The following is a 26,508-nucleotide window of genomic DNA, read 5'->3' as shown; positions in this document are numbered from 1 at the left end:
ACGTCCTATGCCATTCAGGGTTCTGGGCATAAAGGAGTCAGAGAGATAGAGACCTTTGCTGTGGAAAGCACTAAGAAATATCATACTGTTCTTTCCCTAGCTTCTTTTGTGTGCCTGGTGGGCAGGGAGAAGGACCCTTGACAAGCCTTACTCACAGTCACAGGCTGTGCTCACCCTGCCCTGAGTGTCCCCCTCTCCCTTTGTGAAAAGTACACTTAATATGAAGATGGAGGGTGGCAAGAGACCTGCTCATACCCAAGATTCTAATACAGGCTGGGCTCCAGAAACTACAGGGCATGAGGGAGAGTGTGCAGGGTACATGTTGTTTAAAAAAGATTATTCAATATTATGAAAACACATTATTTTTATTTGGAAGGTAAAACATACCTATTGTTTTAATAATACAACCTATCTCCTGAGGTTACATAGATATATGGAAAATGGATCCTACATTTTCAAATGGGAGGAAAGACACAGAAGTGCAACATCAGCAGACATGTATATAACATTTTTGTACTTGTCAGAATGGAATGAAATTTTATAAACCTTAAAAAATACCATTCTAGTCATTAGCTGTCAAAATGTACAAAGCAGTAAACTGTGAGGAAGGAAGGGGTTTCCACAATTCAGGATTAAGACTTTGGTACTGCTGATCCATTCTGTCTGCATGAGGCTCCTTGGAAGATCTGAAGCAGCCCTTTTGCCCTGTCCCACCTTCTGGACATCATCCTTCTTTTTGCTCTCCTCTCTGGACTTGCAAATACCAGTGCAGTGACTCAAAATCATTCTTACCATTAGACATACCTGGTCTAGATAAAGGAAAGGTTTGATGCAAAGAATACCTTTGCAGGTGGACACTCCTGTGCTGTCTTCTTTGTGGGTGGAGAGACAGTGACTGGGTTTTGGTTTATGCTCCAATCCTGTCTGCTTTCCTTTCTCAGATGCTCCCAAGCGGAAACTCTGGGACCGGGACACAGAAATCTCAAATTGTTTGATCACCTCCTCATCACTGTCAGAAGATGTGGACAGCTCCTCATCATCTCCGAAGCTGTTAACTGGAAGCAAACAAGAGCCATGAGTCTTCTATGGGGCCCACAAGAAAACAGAGACAGGTAATCCAGAGAAACAGTGGCCAATTAATCTGGATCAAAGCAGACCAAAGGTGGGTAGAAAGAATTTAAAGCACTTTTGAAACACAAGTTTTGAGTCCAAAAGAATGAAACAGGGAAAGAAAGCTCAGAAGGGTAATTAGAACTACTGTGCTAGAGGTCAAAGAGAACACTGGTACCCCCTTCCCTGTGCCGCCCCCCTGCCAGCACCCTGTAACCGACATACTGAGCCCTCTTGTTGAGCTGGGCAGCCTGCTGGGTCATTATGCTGCTGACATGTGCTCACGACTGGGAATAGGACCAGCATCTGGACACACGTGTATCTTATGTGTATTTCTAGCTGGTGGTGATGAACAATATGCTCTTTGCCTCATCTCAGCTATTAACACACAGAGTGAAGACCCAGTTCAGAAAAGAGATATTAGCTACTGAGATCTTCCAAAAGCTTCCCAGATTTGAAAAGCGACACCACATTATATGTGTCTTAAAAAATAATGAATAACTAGTTTATACTAGAAATCCCTTTCTCCATCGCCAACAAACCCAACCCAGACGCTCTGAATCATTCGTACCACTTCCCCCACCCCGCGCACTGGTCAGTCCTCTTCGTTTCTCCAGCAGTATCTGATCATCCCTGCCTTTGCCCATGTTGTTCCTTCTGCCAGAAACCCTCCCTCCCCAGGTGTTTACCTGGCTGACTCCTCTCAACTTTGCGGTCTCAGCTTGACTTCATCCTAAACACTTCCCTGATTGTTCTACCTTAAGGATCTTTGTGGGCTTACCTAGACAGCATATTAAAAAGCGGAGACATTACTTTACCCACAAAAGTCCACCTAGTCAAAGCTATGGTTTTTCCAGTAGTCGTGTATGGATGTGAGAGTTGGACTATAAAGAAGGCTGAGTGCTGAAGAACTGATGCTTTTAACTGTGCTGTTGCAGAAGACTCTTGAGAGTCCCTTGGACTGCAAGGAGATCCAATCAGTCCATCCTAAAGGAAATAAATCTTGAATATTCATTGGAAGGACTGATGCTGAAACTGAAACTCCAATACTTTGGCCACCTGATGCAAAGAACCGACAAACTTGAAAAGACCCTGATGCTGGTAAAGATTGAAGGCTAGAAGAGAAGGGGACGACAGAGGATGAGATGGTTGGATGGCATCACCGACACGATGGACATGAATTTGAGTAGGCTCCAGGAGTCGGTGATGGACAGGGAGGCCTGGCTTGCTGCAGTCCACAGGGTCGCAAAGAGTCAGACATGACTGAGTGACTGACCTGAAGGAGTTCTGTTCCCTGCACTTGATATTCTTTTCTTTCTTCTCCCCAATAAATTCAGTGAAAATAAAGATATCCCCTGTTTTGTTATCTGATGTCTCTATAGTATGTAAAACAATGCATGCTGAGGAGTAAGTACTTAATTAAACACTTGTTGAATGTTGACTGGATTGATGAATACCCAGTGTTTTCTCTCAAGCCTGAGCCCTTCTCTCACCCCCAACACTCACACATGATCCCTGTGTCGGGAATATTCTTCTCCAGTCCCCATCTAAACTAGTCAAGAATCCAGCTTACCACTTAGGTCTCAGCAGAGGTATCACTTCTTCCAGAGAGTCCTTCCTTGATCTCTTAAGTCAACTTTAGGGATTTAAGGCTCCTTCCATGTGCTGTAAAATCACGCTCTAGCCTGTCCTGCCAGTGCCTCCTCCAGCTTTGTGGCAGAAATTACCTATTTAACTGCCAACCGTTCCATCTAACTTGCACACACCCTGAGGATAAGAAGCACATAAGACCACCCACCCCTGTGTCCCTGCAGGCACTCTCTCTGTGTCAGGCACAGGGCAGATGACACGGTAAATATCTGCTGAATATGGACTGGAAATATAAATAATAGGGAATTATTTTTTAAAGATTTCCTCTTTTCATCCAAAACTCACAGTGGTTCCAGGGAAGGATATGGTTGTTAACAGGACAGTGGGTCCTGAAGATCAGTTAAGAATTAGAGGCTAGGAAGAAATTTAAAGGCCATATTTTAAGCAAGAGAAAATACTTGAAAACACTCACCTGGCCAAAACATTTACTCTCTGGCTTAAGAGCTGATTCTCCTGAGGCTCTTTGGAAGCAATTATTGAATGTCTTTAATGTGCCAGGAAGTGTCCTAAGTGTCTTATACATATCTCATTTCGTCCACACAAAACCTCTATTATTGTTCCCATCTTTCACATATGAAAATTGAGGCAGAGAAAAGTCTACAACTGTCTGAAGATCACACTGCCAGGAGAGGGTAGAACCAAAATTTGAAACAAGGCAGTCTGTCTCTAGAGGTCACACTTCTAATCACTCTGCTGGAGAATCGGAGAGAGGTGGTAGAAAGAACTCTTATTCTTTGTGCTCGCTCATATTAGCTAGCTGAGTCTATGCGGCTGAGACTCAATCTCTCTGACCCTGTTTCTTCATTTGTGGATCACTTCTAATGTATGGATCATTTTCCAGGTCTTTTCTGGATCTAAATTCTCTGACTCCAAACTTTCTACCTGACAGGTGTCAACATTCAATCTATTTCTCTCTTTTATGGAGTAGCTGATCCAATGACTTAAGAGCATATTGTTTTCAGCTCACTCAATTTTATTGTTATCTGGGACCAGACCCATGGCAAGACATTGAAAGCTAAGTGTTAGAAGAGATTCCATTACCATCCAATAGAACACCATTACAATACACAGTCTCCTCAAGTCTCAGTGTGCTAGTCATAGTTCTCTAGCATGGGATGGACCATCACATATGGAAGAGATCCATAGACTAACAGGACCAAAAGACCAAAACTAAACTTTCCCCACCTTTAGAGTATAGGACCATCTACACGCCTAGGAGGTACTCAGGGGGATATATGTACTGGAGAAGTGGCTGTATTAGACATCCACTGGCACTTTTTCCAACTCTGAGATTCCATTCCATGTGTACTACTAGGCCATTTGTATTCCATTAGTATTACTATACCAGGCCACATGGCCTGCCTCCTGAGAAATCTGTATGCAGGCCAAGAAGCAACAGTTAGAACTGGACATGGAACAACTGACTGGTTCCAAATCGGGAAAGGAGTACGTCAAGGCTATATTTTGTCACCCTACTTATTTAACTTATATGCAGAGTACATCACGTGATATGCTGGGCTGGATGAAGCACAAGCTGAAATCAAGATTGCCAGTAGAAATATCAATAACCTCAGATATGCAGATGACCCCACACCATACTTAACAGCAGAAAGCGAAGAAAAACTAAAGAGCCTCTTGATGAAAGTGAAAGAGGAGAGTGAAAAAGTTGGCTTAAAACTAAGATCATGGCATCTATCCTATCACTTCATGGGAAACAGATGGGGAAACAATGGAAACAGTGACAGACTTTATTTTTTGGGCTCCAAAATCATTGCAGATGGTGACTTTAGCCATGAAATTAAAATACACTTACTCCTTGGAAGAAAAGTTATGACCAACCTAGACAGCATATGAAAAAGCAGAGACATTACTTTGCCAGCAAAGGTCCGTCTAGTCAAAGCTATGGTTTTTCCAGTAGTCATGTATGGATGTGAGAGTTGGACTATAAAGAAAGCTGAGTGCCAAAGAATTGATGCTTTTGAACTGTGGTGTTGGAGAAGACTCTTGAGAGTCCCTTGGACTGCAAGGAGATCCAACTGGCCCTCCTAAAGGAGATCAGTCCTGGGTGTTCATTGGAAGGACTGATGTTGAAGCTGAAACTCCAATACTTTGGCTACCTGATGCGAAGAACTGACTTATTGGAAAAGACCCTGATGCTGGGAAAGATTGAAGGTGGGAGGAGAAGGGGACAACAGGGGATGAGATGGTTGGATGGCATCACCGACTCAATGAACATGAGTTTGAGTAGGCTCTGGGAGTTGGTGATGGACAGGGAAGCCTGGCATGCAGCAGTCCATGGGGTCACAAAGAGTCAGACACAACTGAGCAACTGGACTGAACTGTATTACTATTAAGTTACATACTATTAATATACTTAATTACATTAATTACATTAACATATATTAATTGTATTAATAGTGACTAATATCATTAATAGTATACTATTGTTTTACTATTAAAACTTTTCAGAGTCAAAAGTCATCAGTTTCAAATTAAGTGAGTTAGTCCACAAGTATCTCCTCATATATAAAATTAAGAATTAGAATTCATTAATTTAACAGTGTGGGGTCCCTGATTTTTTTCCCAGTGAGTCACTGATCATCCACAGAGCACAGATTCTCCTCACTCAATATAATAACCATTACTGAGTCCAAGCTTGCTCTGCTCGCTGCACGACAGGCCAATGAATCCGATTCTCAAAGGGTTGCGGCAAGGAAGAGACTTTAATCGGAGAGTCGGCTGACCAAGAAGTTGGCAGGCTATCATGTCAGGGCCTGGTTGCCAGGTTCTTTATAGATCAGAGGTTGGGGGGCAGGGGACAGAGCGGGGTGAGGAAACAAAGTAAAAAGACTATTCAGTCCTTGCAAATGTCCCCTAGAATGCAGGGGGATGTGCTAGTTTCACTTCCTTAAAATCCTTCACAGTTGGGCTGCTCAGGTTATCTCCCTGAGGCAGACCATTATGTATTCTTATAATACCAAAAAAGGGTTAAAGTCACAGAAACAGATCCAGCATAAATTTAAAATTACTCTTCCCTGTTGCATAATCATAACAGTAATTATAATGTTTCCCATTAACTAAACATAGACTATATGCCAGGTATCTTCTGGGGACTTCACATATATTATTCCATTTAATCACCACAGCAACACCATGAAGTAGGGATAATTATTATTACTCTCATTTTAGAGATAGGAAACAGAGGCATAAAGAGATTAAGTAACTTATCTTAGGCAAAAAAGTTAGCAAAGTAACAAAGCTGGGACTTGAACATAGAACCTCTGTTCTTGGTCAGTGCACAAATCATCAGACATTATTGCCTCAGGAGACTAGAGCCATATCTAGATTACTTTCCAGAGTGCGCGAGAGGGGGTTTTGCCATTCCCACTCTGAAATCTGCCAGGACATTGCTTCTTTTGTGAGGAGAGAGCAGTGGGAAGAAGAGTCACCCTGTATGAGAGTGAACGCACCCAGGCTGCAGTATAACTGGTCCATTCTCCTCATGGGATTCTAAATGCAACTGCACATGCTATTCTAAGCCTCAGTCCTCAAGGATCTCAGGAAATTCTCTGTCTAAAAATGAAACCTATCATCTCTCCTAAAAACCCACTGGTAGCAACAGAAGTCAATAGTGGTGCTATTATAACAATAAAAGCAATCCCATATACAGCATTGATCATGAGCCAGGCACTATTCTAGAAAGTTACATCTGATAACTTATTTACTCCTCACAATAACCCAATGAAATCAGTACTTTATTATCCCCATTCTGTGAATGGGGAAACTGAGGCATCATGAGGTCAGTAATTTGCCACAGTGATAACAGGCAAACATTAATAAACATTGTAACCAGGATTCAAACCCAGGTGGTCTGGCTCCAACATCAATATTATTATGACCACATTATGCTCCTTCTGTCATCTCTTGCTTGAAGGAAAAAAATCCTGGTCAAAATCTATACAACTGTGTTTGGTCATTAAGAATATAAAATCACATAGGTTGGGTTAGAAAGGATTTTCATGAGCATCCATCTATTCTCTCATTTTCACAAAGAGAAGCCAAAACCCAAAGAGGCAAAGTGTATACCAAGCCAGGACCAAATTGAGGTCTCCAGGTTTCCAGGTCAATGGTTTTGCCACATTATTTTCCATGTTCTCTCACCAATCAGTTATTTTCTCAAATTCAAAATTTGATTCTTACCTTTTTGAAAGTTCCCAGCTGCTACTTTCCTTGTAATGAGTCTGCGCCAACAACTAAAGAGTGGATCTGGATTTCATTCAACTTAAATCTTTGAAAATCACTAAGTCTTTGCCAACAAAGGTCCGTCTAGTCAAGGTTATGGTTTTTCCAGTGGTCATGTATGGATGTGAGAGTTGGACTGTGAAGAAAGCTGAGCGCCAAAGAACTGATGCTTTTGAACTGTGGTGTTGGAGAAGACTCTTGAGAGTCCCTTGGACTGCAAGGAGATCCAACCAGTCCATTCTGAAGGAGATCAGCCCTGGGTGTTCTTTGGAAGGAATGATGCTAAAGCTGAAACTCCAGTACTTTGGGCACCTCATGCGAAGAGTTGACTCATTGGAAAAGACTCTGATGCTGAGAAGGATTGGGGGCAGGAGGAGAAGGGGACGACAGAGGATGAGATGGCTGGATGGCATCACCGACTCGATGGACGTGAGTTTGAGTGAACTCCAGGAGTTGGTGATGGACAGGGAGGCCTGGTGTGCAGCAATTCATGGGGTCGCAAAGAGTCGTACACGACTGAGCGACTGAACTGAACTGAACTGACTGAAGTCTTGTCTAAGTTGTGGCACTTAATTTTCAGACATAAGATAGTGCTTTCTGAAACACAGTTCAAACCTCTTTCAAGCTAAGCACTTAGAAAATAATATTTAATACAAATGGAAATTTGTATTAAAATCTTCACCTCTTCATCCAATTAGCTTGCTAAAATAACAGAGAAAATGTTGCACAAATGCCAAGGATGTGGACACATCTTGAAGTTGAGATTGTTCACTTCACTCAATCACAGAATTTGGAGAGATCTTAGACGCCACCTCAGTATCCACCACCAAAGAAAAGTCAGACTCTTCTGCAATCTTCCTGATGCATGGCCACCCAGCTCCTTCCCTCTGTTCACACACTATTGAGTTGCTACTGTGGGCTTCTTGCACTGACAGGAAGTTCATGACTGAATGAAAAGAGAGAGTTATCTATAGATCCATCAATACCAAGTCTCTATAGCAGTGCAATCAGAATATTCCTCCCTTTGATTTTTACTGAATCTTTTTTTTTTCTTGTGAACAGAGGCAGAGGAAATGCCATCTTCATCTTTCACAATGAAAAGACAGGAAAGTGGGGTCTCAGTGCCCAGAAACTGCCTGTCCAGGTCTAACATCAGTGAAGGCAGAATCTGGAGTCAAGCTGCCTCTGTATGAATCTGGGACCTTCCATTTGCTGGTCTGAGATCTAAGCAAGTTCCTTAATCTTTCTGAACTACAATGTCCTTATCTTGATATTCCTTACATCTTAAAGTTGTTGATAGGGCTAAGTGGGATAAATCATGAAAGGGGGAAAAAATGCTTGGCATATGATATGCTAAAAAATGTTAATGATTATTATTATTACTCCTCATCGCAGCAGTGCCCTATATGGAAACCCATCTAGGAAGCCCTGCCATTTATAAGCAAAGGGAAGAATGCCTATTCTTGCAGGGTCTGACTTGAAAACTCCTCAGAACTGTTTCAGGGAAAGGATGAAAGAAACGAGGGCTGGAATAAGAGAAAATTAAGCTGACAATGTGGGTTGTATCAGCTTCCTTCCCTCACTATGCATTTTTCCAAGTTTAGAGGTGGAGCACTCTGTAAGAGTTGGCAGTGCTGTCTGGATGTGGGCAATGCTGTCTGGATGTGGGCAGTGCTCAACACCTGCTCATTTTGTTGTTTCTTTTAAGGCAACAAAACCACCAACTGGTGGTGCAAAGAGAGGCTTTCTTAAGCCTGTCTGCTGCTATTTTACAGATGGAGAAAGACTTTATAAATGATCAGTGCAGATCCAAACTTATTAATTCCTTCCCACCCACATAGGAGCAATTAGGTGGAGGGAAGTACTGCTCATATATTGTAGATGGGACATGGAGACATGCAGAGGTGGGTTGTGCTCGGTGGTGCGGTATCTGAGTGCTCATTTTAGCTACAATTGCAAGAATCCCTAATATACCAGATTTCTCAATACCTACAGCAAGTGTTTGCCCAGGGTGGTTGGATAAGGATAGAAATAAGAACAAGAAGTTGGTTAAAGTGAAAAAAAGCACAAAGGGAGGGTCAAAGGTGACAACTGCCCCTCTCAGATCCTTAAAAAAATGACCACATTTTTAGATGCATAATCCAGTCATTTTTTAACTCAAACAGGATAGGAAAAGATTTATATAAATCATCAACCTTGATTTTTTTTTTCAGACTATGCTCTGTGGAGGTCTGGGATTCCACAAAGGAGCTTCAATGCCACCCACGGTAAAAGTAAAGATGTGGGTGGTTGCTCTGAGCAGGCTGAGCTATACACTCTGTACAATCAGGGCTGTTTTGCTTTAATTCAGTTTATATTTTTATAAGATTCTGTTGGGAAAAAATAAAAGTCCTGACATTTTTTTAAAGGTTGAAAAACATTGATATAACCTAACTCGTTCATTCTACAGAATAGAAACAAAGGCTGAGACTACTTAAGGCACATACCTATATGTCAGGCAGCTAGTTAGTGGCAGAGGAAGGATTACAAACTGGTTCTCCTGTGCACACTTGTTATGTCACCCTATACCTTGTATGAGATGTTTTGACAACTCCATTTCATATATGAACAAAGAGATGGCACTTGTAACAGCTAAATATTAATTAGTCACATGGAAAAACTTTTATGAGTAACATAAAGATCACTGCACTAGGGAAAAGTTATAATATTGAAGATTCTAGTTATGACAGCAGCAGAGTACATGACTTGAACTAACCTAATAATAATTATAAATTCATGTAAAAAAAGTAAACTATCTGAAGGCATAGAGAGTGAACAGAAGGTAGAAACTAGAGGAGATCTAATTTGTTAAAGAAGAAAACATTACTGGATGACTACATGGTTATACTATTTATCTGCTAAAAGCATTCCTAAGTCTATGAGGCACAGGGCATCAAGGACTCAGGCAGAAATCACAAGCCTTATTGACCTGAGGTGTCAGAGGGCAGGATTCAAGGCAACCAGAGCAACTGGAAATGGAAAAGGAAATCCTAGAAAAGAGGGACCCAGAGAGAGAGAGAGAGCTCTAAAATCTGCATATGAATTTAGCTCAAGCATTTGGCTGAAATCTGTACTATGTATACATATGGAAAAATTCAAGAAAATTAGAAAAAGTAATAGCTAGAGGACTAAAAATTTGATTAGACATTTTGTCTGAAGCCTGTCCCAGCAGAGTCTGAGTTAGGAGTTTGAATTTGGCCAAGGCAGAGTAGCTTGGTAGACACTCCAGATTTTCTGTTCAAACTTTAGAAGGGCTAACACTAGAAATTAGACTGAGTAAAATGGAAATAAGTCCAACATAACAAACTATAAACCATTATACTCAAAGGAATCAACTAGTAATTTCACTGTTGAAACTAGGCTAAAATGAAAAGCAATACTCTTTACAGGAAGATTAAAGACTCCAATATCTTTATAACATTTGATCCACAATGTCTAGTATACAATCAGAAGTCACTAGACATACAAAGAAACAAGAAAAATGTGAATCACCAAGGAAAAACAGCATTCAACTGAAACTAGCCTCAAGATGACTCAGATTTTGGATGCAGAAGACAACATCTTTAAAGTATCTATTGTATAACTTCAAAGAATCAAAGGAAAGGATGATCATAATGAACATAAATAAGGATAATTTCAGTGGAGAAATGAAAACAATATTCAAAAAACTAAATAAACTTAAAATTGAAAATTAAATCTTCAAAGTTAAAAAATTCAGTTTGCTTTTTAGCAGGTTGGAGATGGCAATGAATTTTGAAGGAGCTCAATAAAAAGTAATCAATCTGAAGAACATAAAAAATTTGGAAAGAAAATAAACAAAACCTCAGTGAACAAGGATAGCATATCTAGTTGTCTGAAATATGTATAACTGGACTTCAAGGAGGGAAAAACAAAACAAAAATATGTGGAAGAAAAGTACTTGAAAAAATAAGTACTGGGAGTCACCCAAATGTGCTGAAAAAACATACAGAAAAAAATCAACATACAGAATCAAACATTTTAATAATCTAGCTCAAAAGTTCTGCAGTGAGGCACATCATTGTCAAGTAACTGAAAATCAAAGATAAAACAAAATATTTAAAAGTAAGAAGAGAAAGAGAAATGCATTGCATACTAGAAAATAATAAAACAAAACTGTCATCTCTCAGAGACATTGGAAGCCAAAACACAACAAAATGATACATTTAAGAGCTGAAAGCAAAAATAAAACATCAACACTAAATCCTATATCCAGAGAAATCATCCTTCAAAAAAGTATGTGAAGTAATACATTTTTATGTAAATAAAAAGAGTATTCATCAGACCTTCATTTCAAGAAATGTTAGAGGAAGTTCGTCAAAAGAAAGGGAACTGGCAACAAACTAAATCTCAGATCTAAGGGAAGGATTGAAAAGCAATGGTAAATATGTGAGTAAAAATAAAAAATATTGGATGTTTTCTCCTTTTACTTTTTCTGAAAGACAACTGAAGAAAGTATATACTCTTCTGTGGGAGTGGAGAGTTGACACTGTGGAAAAGTAAAACATGAGATAACAATAGCACAAAGGAGAGGGGAAGGAAGTGATTTATTCTGTCACAAAGTTGTATAATGTGACATACAACAAAGAGCAAATATAAAGCAGTACAATACTAACTCTAAGTGGACTGTGATAAACTAAGGATGCATGTGTAATTCTTAGAAAATCCATGAAAAAAGAAAATACGAATGTGTATAGCTAACATTTTAGAGGAATTTAAATGGAAAACTAAGCACATAGATGATTAACACAAAAAGAAACTAGTAAGAGCAACAGAAGATGAAAACAGAAGCAACATTTAGAAAGCAAATAGCAAAATGATATACTTAAATGCAATAATTTCCACACATTAGATGCAAATGAAATAAAGACCACATTTGAAAGTAAAGATTGTCAAACTGAATAAAAAAGCAAGACCCAATTATTTAATGACCATAAGTACAAATACAAGTTATCAAGACAAGTTAAAAGCAAAAGGATTTAAAAAATAAGTTATTCAAACTCTAAGTATAAAGAAGTTGACGCAGCTATTAACATCAAAACAATAGTTTTATCAGAGAGGAATTATATTTTAAAACAATAAAATGATCAACTCATGAAGACATAAAAATTGTAAGTGTGTATGAAACTATTAACAGGGTTTCAAAACATGTGATGGAAAAACTAACTGAGCTCAAAGGAGAAACAGACAAACTCAAAATAAAACTAGAGATTTTGACACCCTTTTCTCAGTAGTTAGTTGATAGAGAAACTAAGAAAAAAATCAGTAAGTGTATAGATTTGTATGACTCAACATACAGTCCACTGTGATAATGTGACTTAAAAAGAAAAAAACATTCTGCAGTTTTGAGGTACAGAGTTCTATGAAGGTCAAATAACACCAACATCTATACAACTCTTCCAGAAAGCAGAGGAAAAGAGAGCATTTCTCAATCCACTTTATGAGGCCAGCATAATACTAATGAAAAAAACTGACAAAGATGTCACAAATATAGAAAATTATATACCTATATCCTAAAGTTTAACAGGAGGCATTCCAATCTACTATACCAAAAGCAATAAAATATTCCTGAGAAAAAAATTAGAGAAGACTCAGTATTGTTAAGATATTAATTTTCCCAAATTATTCTGATTTAATGCAATCTAAACCAATATTCAAGCAGACATTTTGTAAAATTAGACAAGCATACTCTAAGGTGTATAAGGAAACATAAGGACTTAGAATATTCAAAATAATTTTTAAAAAGAACAAAGTGGGAGTACCAACCTACCTGCTTTTAAGACTTACGATACAGCTACACTGATCAACAATTTGATAATGGCAAAAAGGTAAACTAATTAATCAACAGAATTTAGTCCAGAAATAGGACTACGGAAATATGGTCCACTGTTTTTTTGTTTGTTTTTGTTTTTTAAAAAAGATTCCAAAGCAATTTAATGGGGGAAACTGAAGTCTTTCAAATAAGTATGCTTGAGCAAAACGAATTTTATTAATAAAGTAGAACATCAACCCATAGTTCACACTATGTGTGTGGGTATAAAAATTAATCATAGATTGAACTGTAAAACTTTACAAAACTCCTAGGAAAAAACATATAAGAAATTTTTGCAACCCTAAGATATATAAGTCCATATAGTCAAAGCTATGGTTTTTCCAGTAGTCATGTATGGATGTGAGTGAAAGTGAAAGTGTTAGTCACTCAGTTGTGTCTGACTCTATGAAACCCCATTGACAGTACCCACCAGGCTTCTGTGTCCAAGGAATTCTCCAGGCAAGAATATTGGAGTGCATTGCCATTCCATTCTCCCGAGGATCTTCCCGACATAGGAATCGAACCCAGGTCTTCTGCATTGCAGGCAGATTCTTTATCAACTGAGCCACTAGGCAATCCCAAAGAAAGGCAATGGAAAGACTGTTCAAACTATTGCACAATTGCACTCATCTCACACGCTAGCAAAGTAAGGCTCAAACTTCTCCCAGCTAGGCTTCAACACGTGAACCGAGAACTTCCAGATGTTCACTCTGGGTTTAGAAAAGGCAGAGGAAACACAGAGATCAAATTGCCAACATCCATTGGATCATAGAAAAAGCAAGAGAATTCCAGAAAAATACATCTACTTCTGCTTTATTGACTATGCTAAAGCCTTTGACTGTGTGGAGCACAACAAACTGTGAAAAATTCTTCAAGAGATGGAATTACCAGACCACCTTACCTGCCTCCTGACAAACCTGTATGCAGGTCAAGAGGCAACAGTTAGAACCAGACATGGAACAACAATCTGGTTCCAAATTGGGAAATGAGTACATCATAGCTGTATATTGTCACCCTGCTTATTTAACTTATATGCAGAGTATGTAAAATGCCAGGCTGGATGAAGCACAAGCTGGAGTCAATATTGCCAGGAGAAATATCAAGAACCTTAGATTTGTAAATGACACCACCCTCATGCCAGAAAGTGAAGAGGAACTAAAGAGCCTCCTGATGAAAGTAAAATAGGAGAGTGAAAAAGCTGGCTTAAAACTCAACATTCAGAAAACTAAGATCATGGCATCTGGTCCCATCACTTCATGGCAACTAGATGGGGAAACAATGCAAACAGTGACACACTTTATTTTCTTGGGCTCCAAAATCACTGCAGATGGTGACTGCAGCCATAAAATTGAAAGACACTTGCTCCTTGGAAGAAAAGCTCTGACAAACCTAGACAGCATATTCAAAAGCAGAGATAGTACTTCACCGACGAAGGTACACCTAGTCAAAGCTATGGTTTTTCCAGTAGTCATGGATGGATTTGAGAGTTAGACCATAAAGAAGGCTGAGCACCAAAGAATTGATAGTTTTGAACTGTGATGTTGGAGAAGACTCTTGAGAGTCCCTTGGACTACAGGGAGATCCAATCAGTCCATCCTAAAGGAAATCAGTCCTGAATGTTCATTGGATGGACTGATGCTGAAGCTGAAACTCCAGTACTTTGACCACCTGATGTGAAGAACTGACTCTTTAGAAAAGACCATGATGCTGGGAAAGATTGAAGACAGGAGAAGGGAATGACAGAGGATGAGATGGTTGGATGGCATCACTGACTCGATGGACATGAGTTTGAGCAAACTTGAGGAGTTGGTGACGGACAGGGAAGCCTGTCGTGCTATAGTCCACGGGATCACAAAGAGTCGGACACAACTGAGCGACTGAACTGAACTGGACCAACTACGCCAAAATCTAGAAGCAACCCATACGTTCAGCAACAGGAAAATGGATTAAACAAGTTATGGCAAATCAATGCAATGGAATACTAGTAAGCAAGAGGGCTGAACTATTTATACCTCCAACAATATGGATGAATCTCAAAAACATTCAGCTAAGAGTAGTGGGAAAAAAGTCAAAAGAGTACAAATAACATAATTCCATTTATATACTATTCTAGAAAATTTAAACTAGGACACTATGTTGGAAAATAGATCAGTGGTTGCCTAGAGGGGGGCAAGGGGTAAGTTACAGAGAACAATGGATTATGAAGGAGAATGAGGATACTATCGGAGTGATAAAAATGTTCGTTTTCTTGCTTCTTGTGATGGTTTCACAGGATGTCAAAATTGACAAATTGGACATTGTATACGTGTGTGGTTTATCAATTGCACCTTGGTAAAGCTTTTAAAATGTGAATCGAAGTAAAGCTGGTTCCCATGGCAGCCTTCTCTCTCTCCCCCACTGCAAGGTACTGAAGTTCTGTCTTCCCCTTACCAACTCAAATATTCCCAGCCATTTCTGGGCAATTGAGAAAACTCAAAACCAATGAAATCTAGCACTTGTCCTTCTGCTCTAGCCCAAGGAGAGAAGTTTGAGGACCACACCAAATGGAATGTCTCTCTGATCCCTTCTGTGTCCTCCTGGGAAACTCTCCTGGCTTTCTGATTTATATTCGAGTTACTAGATAAACCTTGAGATATAGGCCACAATGTAGTTCTTGTCTGACTCCTCTGTGTCCCGTTACTGGACCCTATTTGCAACAGTCAGGAGCCACTAACTCAAGTCAAACCTAAAGAGCCCTTCAGACAGATAATGCTGACACAGCCTGGATTCCCCTGCTGCCACATTCAGCTCACTGTTTATTCTCGTGAGCCAAGTGTTTGCCAAATAAGCCCCCAGTTTTCCTGGCATCTCTGGACAGATATGTGTAAAGCTAGTTAATGTGTAAAGCTAGCTATGTGAATGGTCCTCTATCCAGGGCTACTATAGCCTCATTGAAGCTTATTTCTCTTCCCTTCCAGGCTACTAACCCAGGATAAGAAATGAAGCAACATGAAAGGATTGAGAGGGAGAAGGAAATGGCAACCCACTCCAGTAGTCTTGCCTGGAGAATCCCATGGACAAAGGAGCCTGGCGGGCTACAGTCCACGGGGTCGCAAAGAGTCAGACACGACTGAGAGACTAACACACACACACATTGAAAGTGAAAATCACTCAGTCGGGTCTGATTCTTTGATACAGTCCATGAAATTTTCCAGACCAGAATACTGGAGTGGGTAGCTGTTCCCTTCTCCAGAGTATCTTCCCAACCCAGGGATCAAACCCAGATCTCCTGCATTGCAGGCAGATTCTTTACCAGCTGAGCCACTAGGGAAGAACAGGTCTGACTGGGAAGATTACAAAAAGCCTTCTCTCCAGGTAGTATTCTGAGTAAGACCTATATTTGTACTCATTGGGTCCTCATTTCTCACTATTTTGGAGTCTCTCAAATAAAAATGTTTTCTGAACACATGGCTTTGACAATTACTCTAAGCTGTTTGATTGTTGTAACAGGGCTAACCTGAACTAGTTGCTGCTGCTGCTGCTGCTAAGTCACTTCAGTCGTGTCCGACTCTGCGACCCCATAGACGGCAGCCCACCAGGCTCTGCCGTCCCTGGGACTCTCCAGGCAAGAACACTGGAGTGGGTTGCCATTTCCTTCTCCAAACCTGAACTAAAGTAAGTGCTAAATCATTTACTTGCCCGACTCTTTTAAGCTCTGATAATTTGTATGCCTCCTACAAGGGCATCTCTTGATAGGACTCAAGCGTTGTGTTGTCTTCCTACAATGGTGGCATTTACATACAAATTAATGACCAGGACTGTAATTTACTCTGCTGAGAATGAAGTGACCTGATAATTAAATTTCTGCACATGCAGAGAAAACATGAAACCAGAATGCTTGTTCTTGCTTTCTTTTACCCAACCCCCAATAGTTCTCTCTCACTCGAATGAATCCTTATAAGCAAATGTGAATCAACATTTTAACTTACAAACGTTCTGATTAAGAAGAAAAAAAAAATCTCATTGCCATGGATACTAAAATGAAGGGCTTGGGATATATTAGCAAGGCTGAGAAAGATACTGAACAGATCGCGTACTTTGCAGGTGTTGAGTTTCTAGATTTCTATAATAATTGTTCAATTTATTCACTCATCTTCCCATTCCATGCAGCAAATCATCCTTAAGGCAATTTCCAAAGTTGTTTTATCTTGAGGTAAAACTCAACTGTAGCCCAGTCAAGCTACAGTGATAATTTCTATAAGGTAATTTCCGTGTCTTCAGCACCAAATTCACAGTAAATATACCCAAACATATCATGATAACTGAAAAAAATATAGACTGAACATACTCACTTAGCTAAGTAACAGCTTTTTGAGGAAAAATAAAAGCAGAAAAGCTCTATTCCAAAAGTCACACAATTTGCACATCAGATATTCAGTGGTGGTATGCACATATCATAATAATAGCCCCCCTAATAATCTCCCTGAAAATTAGATAATAAATAATGTTTCTCCATTTTCAGAAAAATTAATGGAATATTTTCTAAATGTTCCATTTTTTCCCATACAGCTTTGGATGCCCATATGCTTTGGGTGCCTATTATCACACATATGCTGACAAGCACAAGTAGGTAATAACAGAAATGAATATGAACAAAGAAATATGAACATCATTTATCATGCTTCTATGAAGTGACTTAGCAGCAGTGGCAGGGCTTCCCTGGTGGCTTAGTAGTAAAGAATCTGCCTGCCAATGCAGGAGACATGGGTTTGGTCCCTAGGTCTAGATCCCCAGCAGAAGGAAATGACAACCCACTCTAGTATTCTTGCCTGGGAAATCCCAGAGGAGCCTAGCAGGCTACAGTCCATGAGATATCAAGAGTCAGGCATGACTTAGTGACTAAATAACAACAACATATCATGCCTCTTTCTTTAACATGCTTTGTCATGCACATGCATACTCATGGCTATGACTATTACATGGCTTACACAGTCCAGCTATAGTTTCTACTGATAAAATGATGCAAATAAATGCATTAAAATTTCATAGGGTACCACAAAAAAACACCTCAATTTTCAGACACTGAACCAATTGAACAAGCCTAGCACCACTGAATGAGAAATGCTGCCCTGGGTACAGTAATGTCCCTTGTTCTCTCTATATTCTTAACTGCCATGAACAGTTTACCTTCTATGACTTTTCTTACTTACATTTTCTAAGTGGGTTTTTCTGTAGCTGTGACTTCTCTAACACCTTCAAAGAATTGCAGTCTTAACTCATTGTTCTCTAGTCTGTCCTCTTAGTGTCTAACATACAATTAGAAATAAAACAAATGCTTCAGTAATTGATAAACACATAAACTTAAAATCAGTATAATACCATATTAGTTGGAGTTCTCTAGAGTAACAGAACCAAAGTAGAAAAAAAATACATACACACACACACAACTGGCTCCCATGTAATTATGGAAGCAGAAAAGTCCAAAAAACTGCAGTTGGCAAGCTGGAGACCTGGGAGAGCCAGTGAGTCATTCCATCCTGACTGAGAGAACCAGGAGAGCCAATGGTATAAGTTCCAGTCTGAGGGCAGGAGAAGATCAATGTTCCAGCTCAAGGAGTCAAGCAGGCAGAGCTCCCCCTTGCTCAGGTCTTCAGTTGATTAGGTAAGGCACACCCACCTTAGGGAGGGCAATCTGCTTTATTCTGTTGACCAGTTCAAATGTTAGTTCAGTTCAGCCGCTCAGTTGTGTCTGACTCTTTGTGATCCCATGGACTACAGCACAACAGGCTTCCCTGTCTGTCACCAACTCCTAAAGCTTGCTCAAACTCATGTCCATCGAGTCGGTGACGCCATCCAACTGTTTCATCCTCTGTTGTCCCCTTCTCCTCCTGCCTTCAATCTTTCCCAGCATCAGAGTCTTTTCTAAAGAGTCAGTTCTTCACATCAGAGGTGAAAGTATTAGAGCTTCAGTTTCAGCACCCGTCCGTCCAATGAATATTCAGGACGGATTTCCTTTAGGATGGACTGGTTTGATATCATTGCAGTTCAAGGGACTCTCAAGAGTGTTCTCTAACACCACAGTTCAAAAGCATCAATTCTTTGGTGCTCAGCTTTCTTTAGAATCCAACTCTCACATCCATACATGATTACTGGAAAAACCACAGCCTTGACTAGATGGACATTTGCTGGTAAAGTAATGTCTCTGCTTTTTAAAATGCTGTCTAGGCTTTTCAAGGCAATGGCACCCCACTCCAGTACTCTTGCCTGGAAAATCCCATGGACAGAGGAGCCTGGTAGGCTGCAGTCCATGGGGTCGCTAGGAGTTGGACACGACTGAACGACTTCACTTTAACTTTTCACTTTCATGCATTGGAGAAGGAAATGGCAACCGACTTCAGTGTTCTTGCCTGGAGAATCCCAGGGACGGGGGAGCCTGGTGGGCTGCCGTCTATGGGGTCACACAGAGTCGGACATGACTGAAGCGACTTAGCAGCAGCAGCAGGCTTTTCACAGCTTTTCTTCCAAGGAGCAAGCATCTTTTAATTTCATGGCTGCAGTCACCATCTGCAGTGATTTTGGAGCCCAGAAAAATAAAGTCTGACACTGTTTCCACTGTTTCCCCATCTATTTCCCATGATGTGATGGGACCGGTGCCATGATCTTAGTTGTTTTCAATGTTGAGTTTTAAGCCAGCTTTTTCACTCTTCTATTTCACTTTCATCAATAGGCTCTTTAGTTCCTCTTCACTTTCTGCCATAAGTGGAGTGTCTTCTGTATATCTGAAGTTATTGATATTTCTCCTGGCAATCTTGATTCCAGCTTGTACTTCATCCAGCCCAGCATTTCACATGATGTACTCAGCATATAAGTTAAATAATCAAGGTGACAATATGTCAAAATCAAAGGAGCCTTGATGTGCTCCTTTCCCAATTTGGAACCAGACTGTTGTTCCATGTCCAGTCTAACTGTTGCTTCTTATCTCGCATACAGGTTTGTCAGGAGGCAGGTAAGGTGGTCCGGTATTTCCATCTCTTGAAGAATTTTCCACAGTTTGTTGTGTTCCACATAGTCAAAGTTTTAGGCATAGTAAATAAAGCAGAAGTAGATATTTTTCTGGAACTCTCTTGCTTTTTCTATGATCCAACAAATGTTGGTAAATTGATCTCTGTGTTTCCTCTGCCTTTTCTAAACCCAGAGTGAACATATGGAAGTTCTCGGTTCATGTACTGTTGAAGCCTGGCTTGGAGAATTTTGAGCCTTACTTTGCTAGCGTGTGAGATGAGTGCAATTGTGAAGTAGTTTGAACATTCTTTGGCATTGCCTTTCTTTGGGATTGGGATGAAAACTGACATTTTCTAGTACTGTGGCCACTGCTGAGTTTTCCAAATTTGCTGACATATTGAGTGCTGCACTTTCACGGCATCATCTTTTAGGATTTGAAATAGCTCAGCTGGAATTCAATCACCTCCACTAGCTTTGTTCCTAGTAATTCAAATGTTAACCTCATCACAAACATCCGCCCAGACACACTCAGAATATTTGACTAACAATCTTGTTACCTCATGGCCCAGTCAAGTGGATATATAAAATTAACTATCACAAATACCATATAAAAGCCAAAGGGAGGAAGAATGCCAAGAAGAAGCAGAGCATGCACAGGTTTTAATCCTAGCTCTGACAATTTCCAGTTGAATAATCCTGGGTCATCAATAAACCTCAGTTTACTCCTCCTTAAAAATTAGACCAGCTTTTTGTTCTTGCTATTCAGAAGCCTGAGGCCATACAGAACCTCTTGTACTACAAACTCACAGAAATGCCGATAAAATTAGAAAGACACCTGGTATTAGCCCAGAGGGGTAGCCAACTTGTTTGCAGGTCACAGACTGATATCTCAGGTATGAATAGCCTTGGGATCTTGCAAGGCTGGATTCAGCACCTCAGCATAAGACTTCTATTCTTCATGTACACCCATGGCTGATTCATGTCAATGTATGGCAAAACCACTATAATATTGTAAAGTAATTAGCTTCCAGTTAAAATAAATAAATTAAAAAAATAAAAGTGACTAAGGAAGCAAAAAAAAAAAAAAAGACTATTACTCTTTAAAAAATGCTGCCCCTTTCTTTGAAAAGAGGACTAGTAAAATTTCATCTAACAGTTTGTACTTAGAGAAGTGGGAAGAAAGCTTGCTATTTGTTTGGAGCTGTGAATGGAAAAAAAAATTATCCTGTGAGAAATAAAAACATCAAGTCTTTACCTCTTACAGAAGTATAATATCAATGCAGGGCAGAAATCTGAAAGCAAGAAATTACTAAGCAAATCCAAGAGATTTTGTACTAACAGAGGCAAGTACAAAATTGTTCACTTCCATAAGCAAAAGTACAGGGGATTATATCCATCACCACATTCAAAAACAAATGCCTTCTGAAGATGAGCTCACCCACAAACACACAGAAGATAAAACATAAGAGGCATTAAACTAGCATGAGGTGAAATGCAAAACAATCTAAGAATATATAGTAATCGTAAGCATATGTGGAAGAGTTATAAAAATCAGCCATGTATCAGGCCACAAAAGAAGCTTCAAAAATACAGTTAGACCACATTTTAATTTCAATGCAGTTAGAAATAAAACAAGACTTTTTTAAATTATAAAAATGCTTCTGGAAACCAGAAACCACAATTTTAAATAATTGATGGGTCAAAAAAAGAAACCCTAATTGGAATGATAAAATATTAATAACTAAAAAATAATGAACACATCACATATCATATACTTGTGGGATATAGTTAAAGTGGTACTTAAAGAAAATTTATGGATTAATTTAGAGTATATATTATGAGTCAAGAAAAAGATGAAAAAATTAATATGATAGAAATGTCAACTCAAGGTATTATTGATCAACAGATTAAACCAAACTACACAGAAGAAATAGAAAAGAAGAAAGCAAATATTAAAAAAATATAACTATAAAGAAAACACTAAAAAATACAGAAGATATTATAAAAACTATCTTTTAAAGATAAACCATTGACAAGGTTGATTCAGACAAATATAACTATAGACACTGTGGGCATTTAAGAATCACAAGAGAAAAAAGATTTAAATGTTTTTTGAAAAGAAAAAATAGAAAACACATAGACCAATAACCACTAAAAAAAGTAAAATGTAGAAAAACAATTCAAAAGGGACATATCACATGCAGATGGATTTATATGACTTTTTCTAGCCTTCAAAGGAAGGTAACTTGCTCTTTTATATAAGCTATTCTAGAAGGGAAAACCCATATCATTTATGAAATCAAAGAAGGTAATTTATATAGTAACTCAATTTCTGATGATCCTAGTTATAAACATCCTAAAGAGCAGCAAACAAAATTGAAATGTATTTTTAAAAATGTACTGAAAATAAAAATTCAGAGACATTTAAATACTTGGAAATTATCTAAAGTATAAATAATCACGCTAATATAATCATCTCAATAGATGTATAAAATCATTAAGTAAATTTCAACACTTTCAAGAGTTTTTGCGATTAAAAAAAAAAACTCTTCAGATACTAGGAATAAAAAGAAACATTGTCAACCTGAAATAGATAATCTACCATTCATCACACTCAAAGATAAACTTTAACATTCCTTACAGACTATACCAGGTTGCTCAGATGGTAAAGAATTCTCCTGCAATGCAGGAGATTCAGGTTCCATCCTTGGGTCAGAAATATCTCCTGGAGAAGGGAATGGCAACCCACTTCAGTATTCTTGCCTAGAAAATTCCATGGACAGAGGAGCCTGGTGGGCTATAGTCCATGGGGTCGCAAAGAGTCGGACACGACTAACGCTTTCACTTTCAGAGACTATGTAAAACTTGGAAAACAAGGAATAAAATTCCAAAAGATCAAACTAAGTTAAAAAAAAAAAAGAATTGAGGTCAATTTTAAATTAAGAGTTCATTAAGGAGATCTCTGCCTCTGATCAAGACAGAAAAACAAATACTAAGTCTGCTCTCTCACATGAAACAACTAAAAACCTGGCCATAACTCATGGCTCGAAAAATACTAAACAAAGGCAATAAAAAATAGCAATTCCTAAGAGATGAGATATAAGCAAGTAAGTCCTATGATAGTCCAAGCTGATTACACGGAGAATGTTTTGAAGCCGTTGTCTAGGGAAGGGGAACCCAGGCAAGGTTGGTGGTCTCCCTGATTTGAGGTGATAAAGCTAAGAAGCCAGGGGTGCCACAATATGAAAGCTCAGGAAACAGTATTAAAGAGGAGAGCTAAAAAGAGAGAGAAATCTAGAGATCTGCCATACTTGAGTTTTCAGCTGAAAACTGGTAAGTGAGCAAACTATGGAAAGAACCACTCAAACTGGTCAGGAAACAGTCCCTTGAACTCACCCAGAGTCAAGAATAGTGCTCTGGTCCAACTAGCTAGAGTAGAAAATCTTATAATTGATGTGACATTGAGTAAACCACTCAGAAGGGTTTTGGCTCAGTGGGGAAGAACAATTAAATCTAGATCAAACATTACTTAGGTCCTACCTAAAAAGGCTTAAAACAAAGACCTAAAAGGATCAAGCAGTTTTCAAATTGTTTAACCACAACTCAGAGCAACACTTAAGAATATTTCTATATCCAACATGCAACAAGATAAAATTCATGATGTATGACATTCAATCAAAACTTTCTAGGCACATTGAGAAGCAGAAAGATATTGTGTGTAATGAGGGGGAAAGTCAATCAATTGAAATGGAATAAGAAATGACACAGATAATAGAAAACATAGGCAATTCTTAGCCAAGGACATTAAAACAGTGACTATCACTGTATTCCATGTATTCAAGAAGTTAGAAGACATTACGAACACAATAAGTAGAGAGTCAAATGAAAATTTTGAAGCTGAGAACTACACTAAAATGAAAAAACTAACACTGATTGGGATTAATCACAGAATTGGACAATAAAGAAGAAAAGAGTAGTGAGCTTGAAAACGGTAAAAGCAATTCAAAATGAAACACTGAGAAATATAATCATTGGGCAAAGATGAATAGAGCGTCAGTAGCAGTGGCACAATTTGAGGTAGCATAAAATATATATCAGAGAAGGCAATGGCACCCCACTCCAGTACTCTTACCTGGAAAATCCCATGGAGGGAGGAGCCTGGTAGGCTGCAGTCCATGGGGTTGCTAAGAGTCAGACACGACTGAGTGACTTCATTTTCACTTTTCACCTTCATGCATTGGAAAAGGAAATGGCAACCCACTCCAGTGTTCTTGCCTGGAGAATCCCAGGGACGGGGGAGCCTGGTGGGCTGCAGTCTATGGGGTTGCACAGAGTCGGACACGACTGAAGTGACTTAGCAAAATATATATAATTGATGACCCTGAAGGAGAGAGGGGAGCAGGAAAAATATGTGAAGAAATCACGGCCAAACTTTTCCATATTTGATGCAAATTATAAACCCACCAATTCAAGACGTAGAAAACATCCTAAGTCCAAGAAATATGGGAAAACTACACTAAGGCAAATCATAACCAAATTGCTAAAAACCAGTTGGTCTGCTAAGTCGCTTCAGTCGTGTCCGACTCTGTTCGACCCCATAGATGGCAGCCCACTAGGCTCCTCTGTCCCTGGAATTTTCCAGGCAAGAATACTGGAGTGGGTTGCCATTTCCTTCTCCAATGCATGAAAGTGAAAAGTGAAAGTGAAGTTGCTCAGTCCTGCCCGACTCTTCGCAACCCACCCCATGGACTGCAGCCTACCAGGCTCCTCTGTCCATGGGATTTTCCAGGCAAGACTACTGGAGTAGGTTGCCATTGCCTTCTCCAAAAAACCAGTTGGAGATGGTCAGAAACAAAACAACACAATGAACCCTAATATAGACTATGAACTAGTCAACAATAATGTATCAATACTGCTTCATCAATTATAACGAAAGTACCACAACAATCTAGATAAATAACAGGAGAAACAAGGCTGGAGGAGAGTATTTGGGAACTTTTCATACTTTTTACTTAATTTTTCTGTAAACCTAAAACTGCTCTGGGAAAGTAGTCTACTGATTTTTTTTTAAATAGAGGGGGAAAAAAGACACTATGAACAGAGAAATGTAGACAAGAATGTTAGGAGACTTCTCATTGTGAAATCTCACAGTGAAAAAATATTTTTAAAGTGCTAGAAGAAAAAGCTGAAAGTATTCTAGACCTAGAGAAAATATCTTTCAAAATACAAGGCAAAATAAAGACTTCAGAAAGAATCTAAGTGGCAAAAAAAAAAAAAGTTAAAAAGTCCTTCAAACAGAAGAAAAATGATACTAGACATAAATCTGCATCTACACAAAGAAATGAAGAGCACCTGAAATTACTATGTGGGTAAATACACAAAGATTTAGGTTCTTTTAAATTTTTTTAAGTGTCCCAAGTTTTACAACAGACTGGTTCCAAATAGGAAAAGTACGTCAAGGCTGTATATTGTCACCCTGCTTATTTAATTTATATGCAGAGTACATCATGAGAAATGCTGGGCTGGAAGAAGCACAAGCTGGAATCAAGATTCCCGGGAGAAATATTAATAACCCCAGATATACAGATGACACCACCCTTATGGCAGAAAGTGAAGAGGAACTCAAAAGCCTCTTGATGAAAGTAAAGGTGGAGAGTGAAAATGTTGGCTTAAAGCTCAACATTCAGAAAACTAAGATCATGGCATCTGGTCCCATCACTTCGTAGCAAATAGATGGGGAAACAGTGGAACCAGTGTCAGACTTTATTTTTTTGGACTCCAAAATCACTGCAGATGGTGATTGCAGCCATGAAATTAAAAGACGCTTACTCCTTGGAAGGAAAGTTATGACCAACCTAGATAGCATATTCAAAAGCAGAGACATTACTTTGCCAACAAAGGTCCATCTAGTCAAGGCTATGGTTTTTCCAGTAGTCATGGATGTCTGTGAGAGTTAGACTGTGAAGAAAGCTGAGCGCCAAAGAACTGATGCTTTTGAACTGTGGTGTTGGAGAAGACTCTTGAGAGTCCGTTGGACTGCAAGGAGATCCAACCAGTCCATTCTGAAGGAGATCAGTCCTGGGTATTCTTTGGAAGGGCTGATGCTAAAGCTGAAACTCCAGTACTTTGGCCACCTCATGCGAAGAGTTGACTCATTGGAAAAGACCCTGATGCTAGGAGGGATTGGGGGCAGGAGAAGGGGATGACAGAGAATGAGATGGCTGGATGGCATCACCAACTCAACGGACATGAGTTTGAGTGAACTCCAGGAGTTGGTGATGGACAGGGAGGCCTGGTGTGCTGCGATTCATGGGGTCGCAAAAAGTCAGACACGACTGAGTGACTGAACTGAACTGAAGTTTTACATATGTGTTACAATATACAGATGTTAATTTTGACATTTCAGAATCTTTCTCTCTCAGGAAAGACATCTGGTTTTCTTTTATGAAAACATGCCTCCATGAGGTTTGAGTAGGCAAATAACTCAGACACTGGCAATGAGAGCTAACCTCAGAACTTTGCAATGTGTATGCATTAGTCACTCAATCATGTCCAACTCTTTGTGACCCCATGCATTGTAGCCTGCCCAGTTCCTCTATCCATGGAATTATCTAGGCAAGAATACTGGAGTGGGTAGCCATTCCCTTCTCCAAGGA

The 26,508-nt window shown here is 39.3% G+C and overlaps 1 protein-coding gene across 1 annotated transcript in view; it reads right to left on the bottom strand.

Annotated features, from left to right (window-relative positions):
• SYT16 (synaptotagmin 16) overlaps nt 1-26,508 on the bottom strand; it is a 305,114-nt gene that overhangs the window by 38,913 nt on the left and 239,693 nt on the right. The window contains exon 4 of the mRNA XM_061429769.1: nt 843-1,055. Coding sequence (XP_061285753.1) covers nt 843-1,055 — 213 coding nt within the window. The remainder of the gene's footprint in view (nt 1-842; nt 1,056-26,508) is intronic.

Source organism: Bos javanicus, chromosome 10 (genome assembly GCF_032452875.1).
Source record: "Bos javanicus breed banteng chromosome 10, ARS-OSU_banteng_1.0, whole genome shotgun sequence".
NCBI classification, from domain to species: Eukaryota; Metazoa; Chordata; class Mammalia; order Artiodactyla; family Bovidae; genus Bos; species Bos javanicus.
This window is presented reverse-complemented; position numbering and strand designations above follow the sequence as displayed.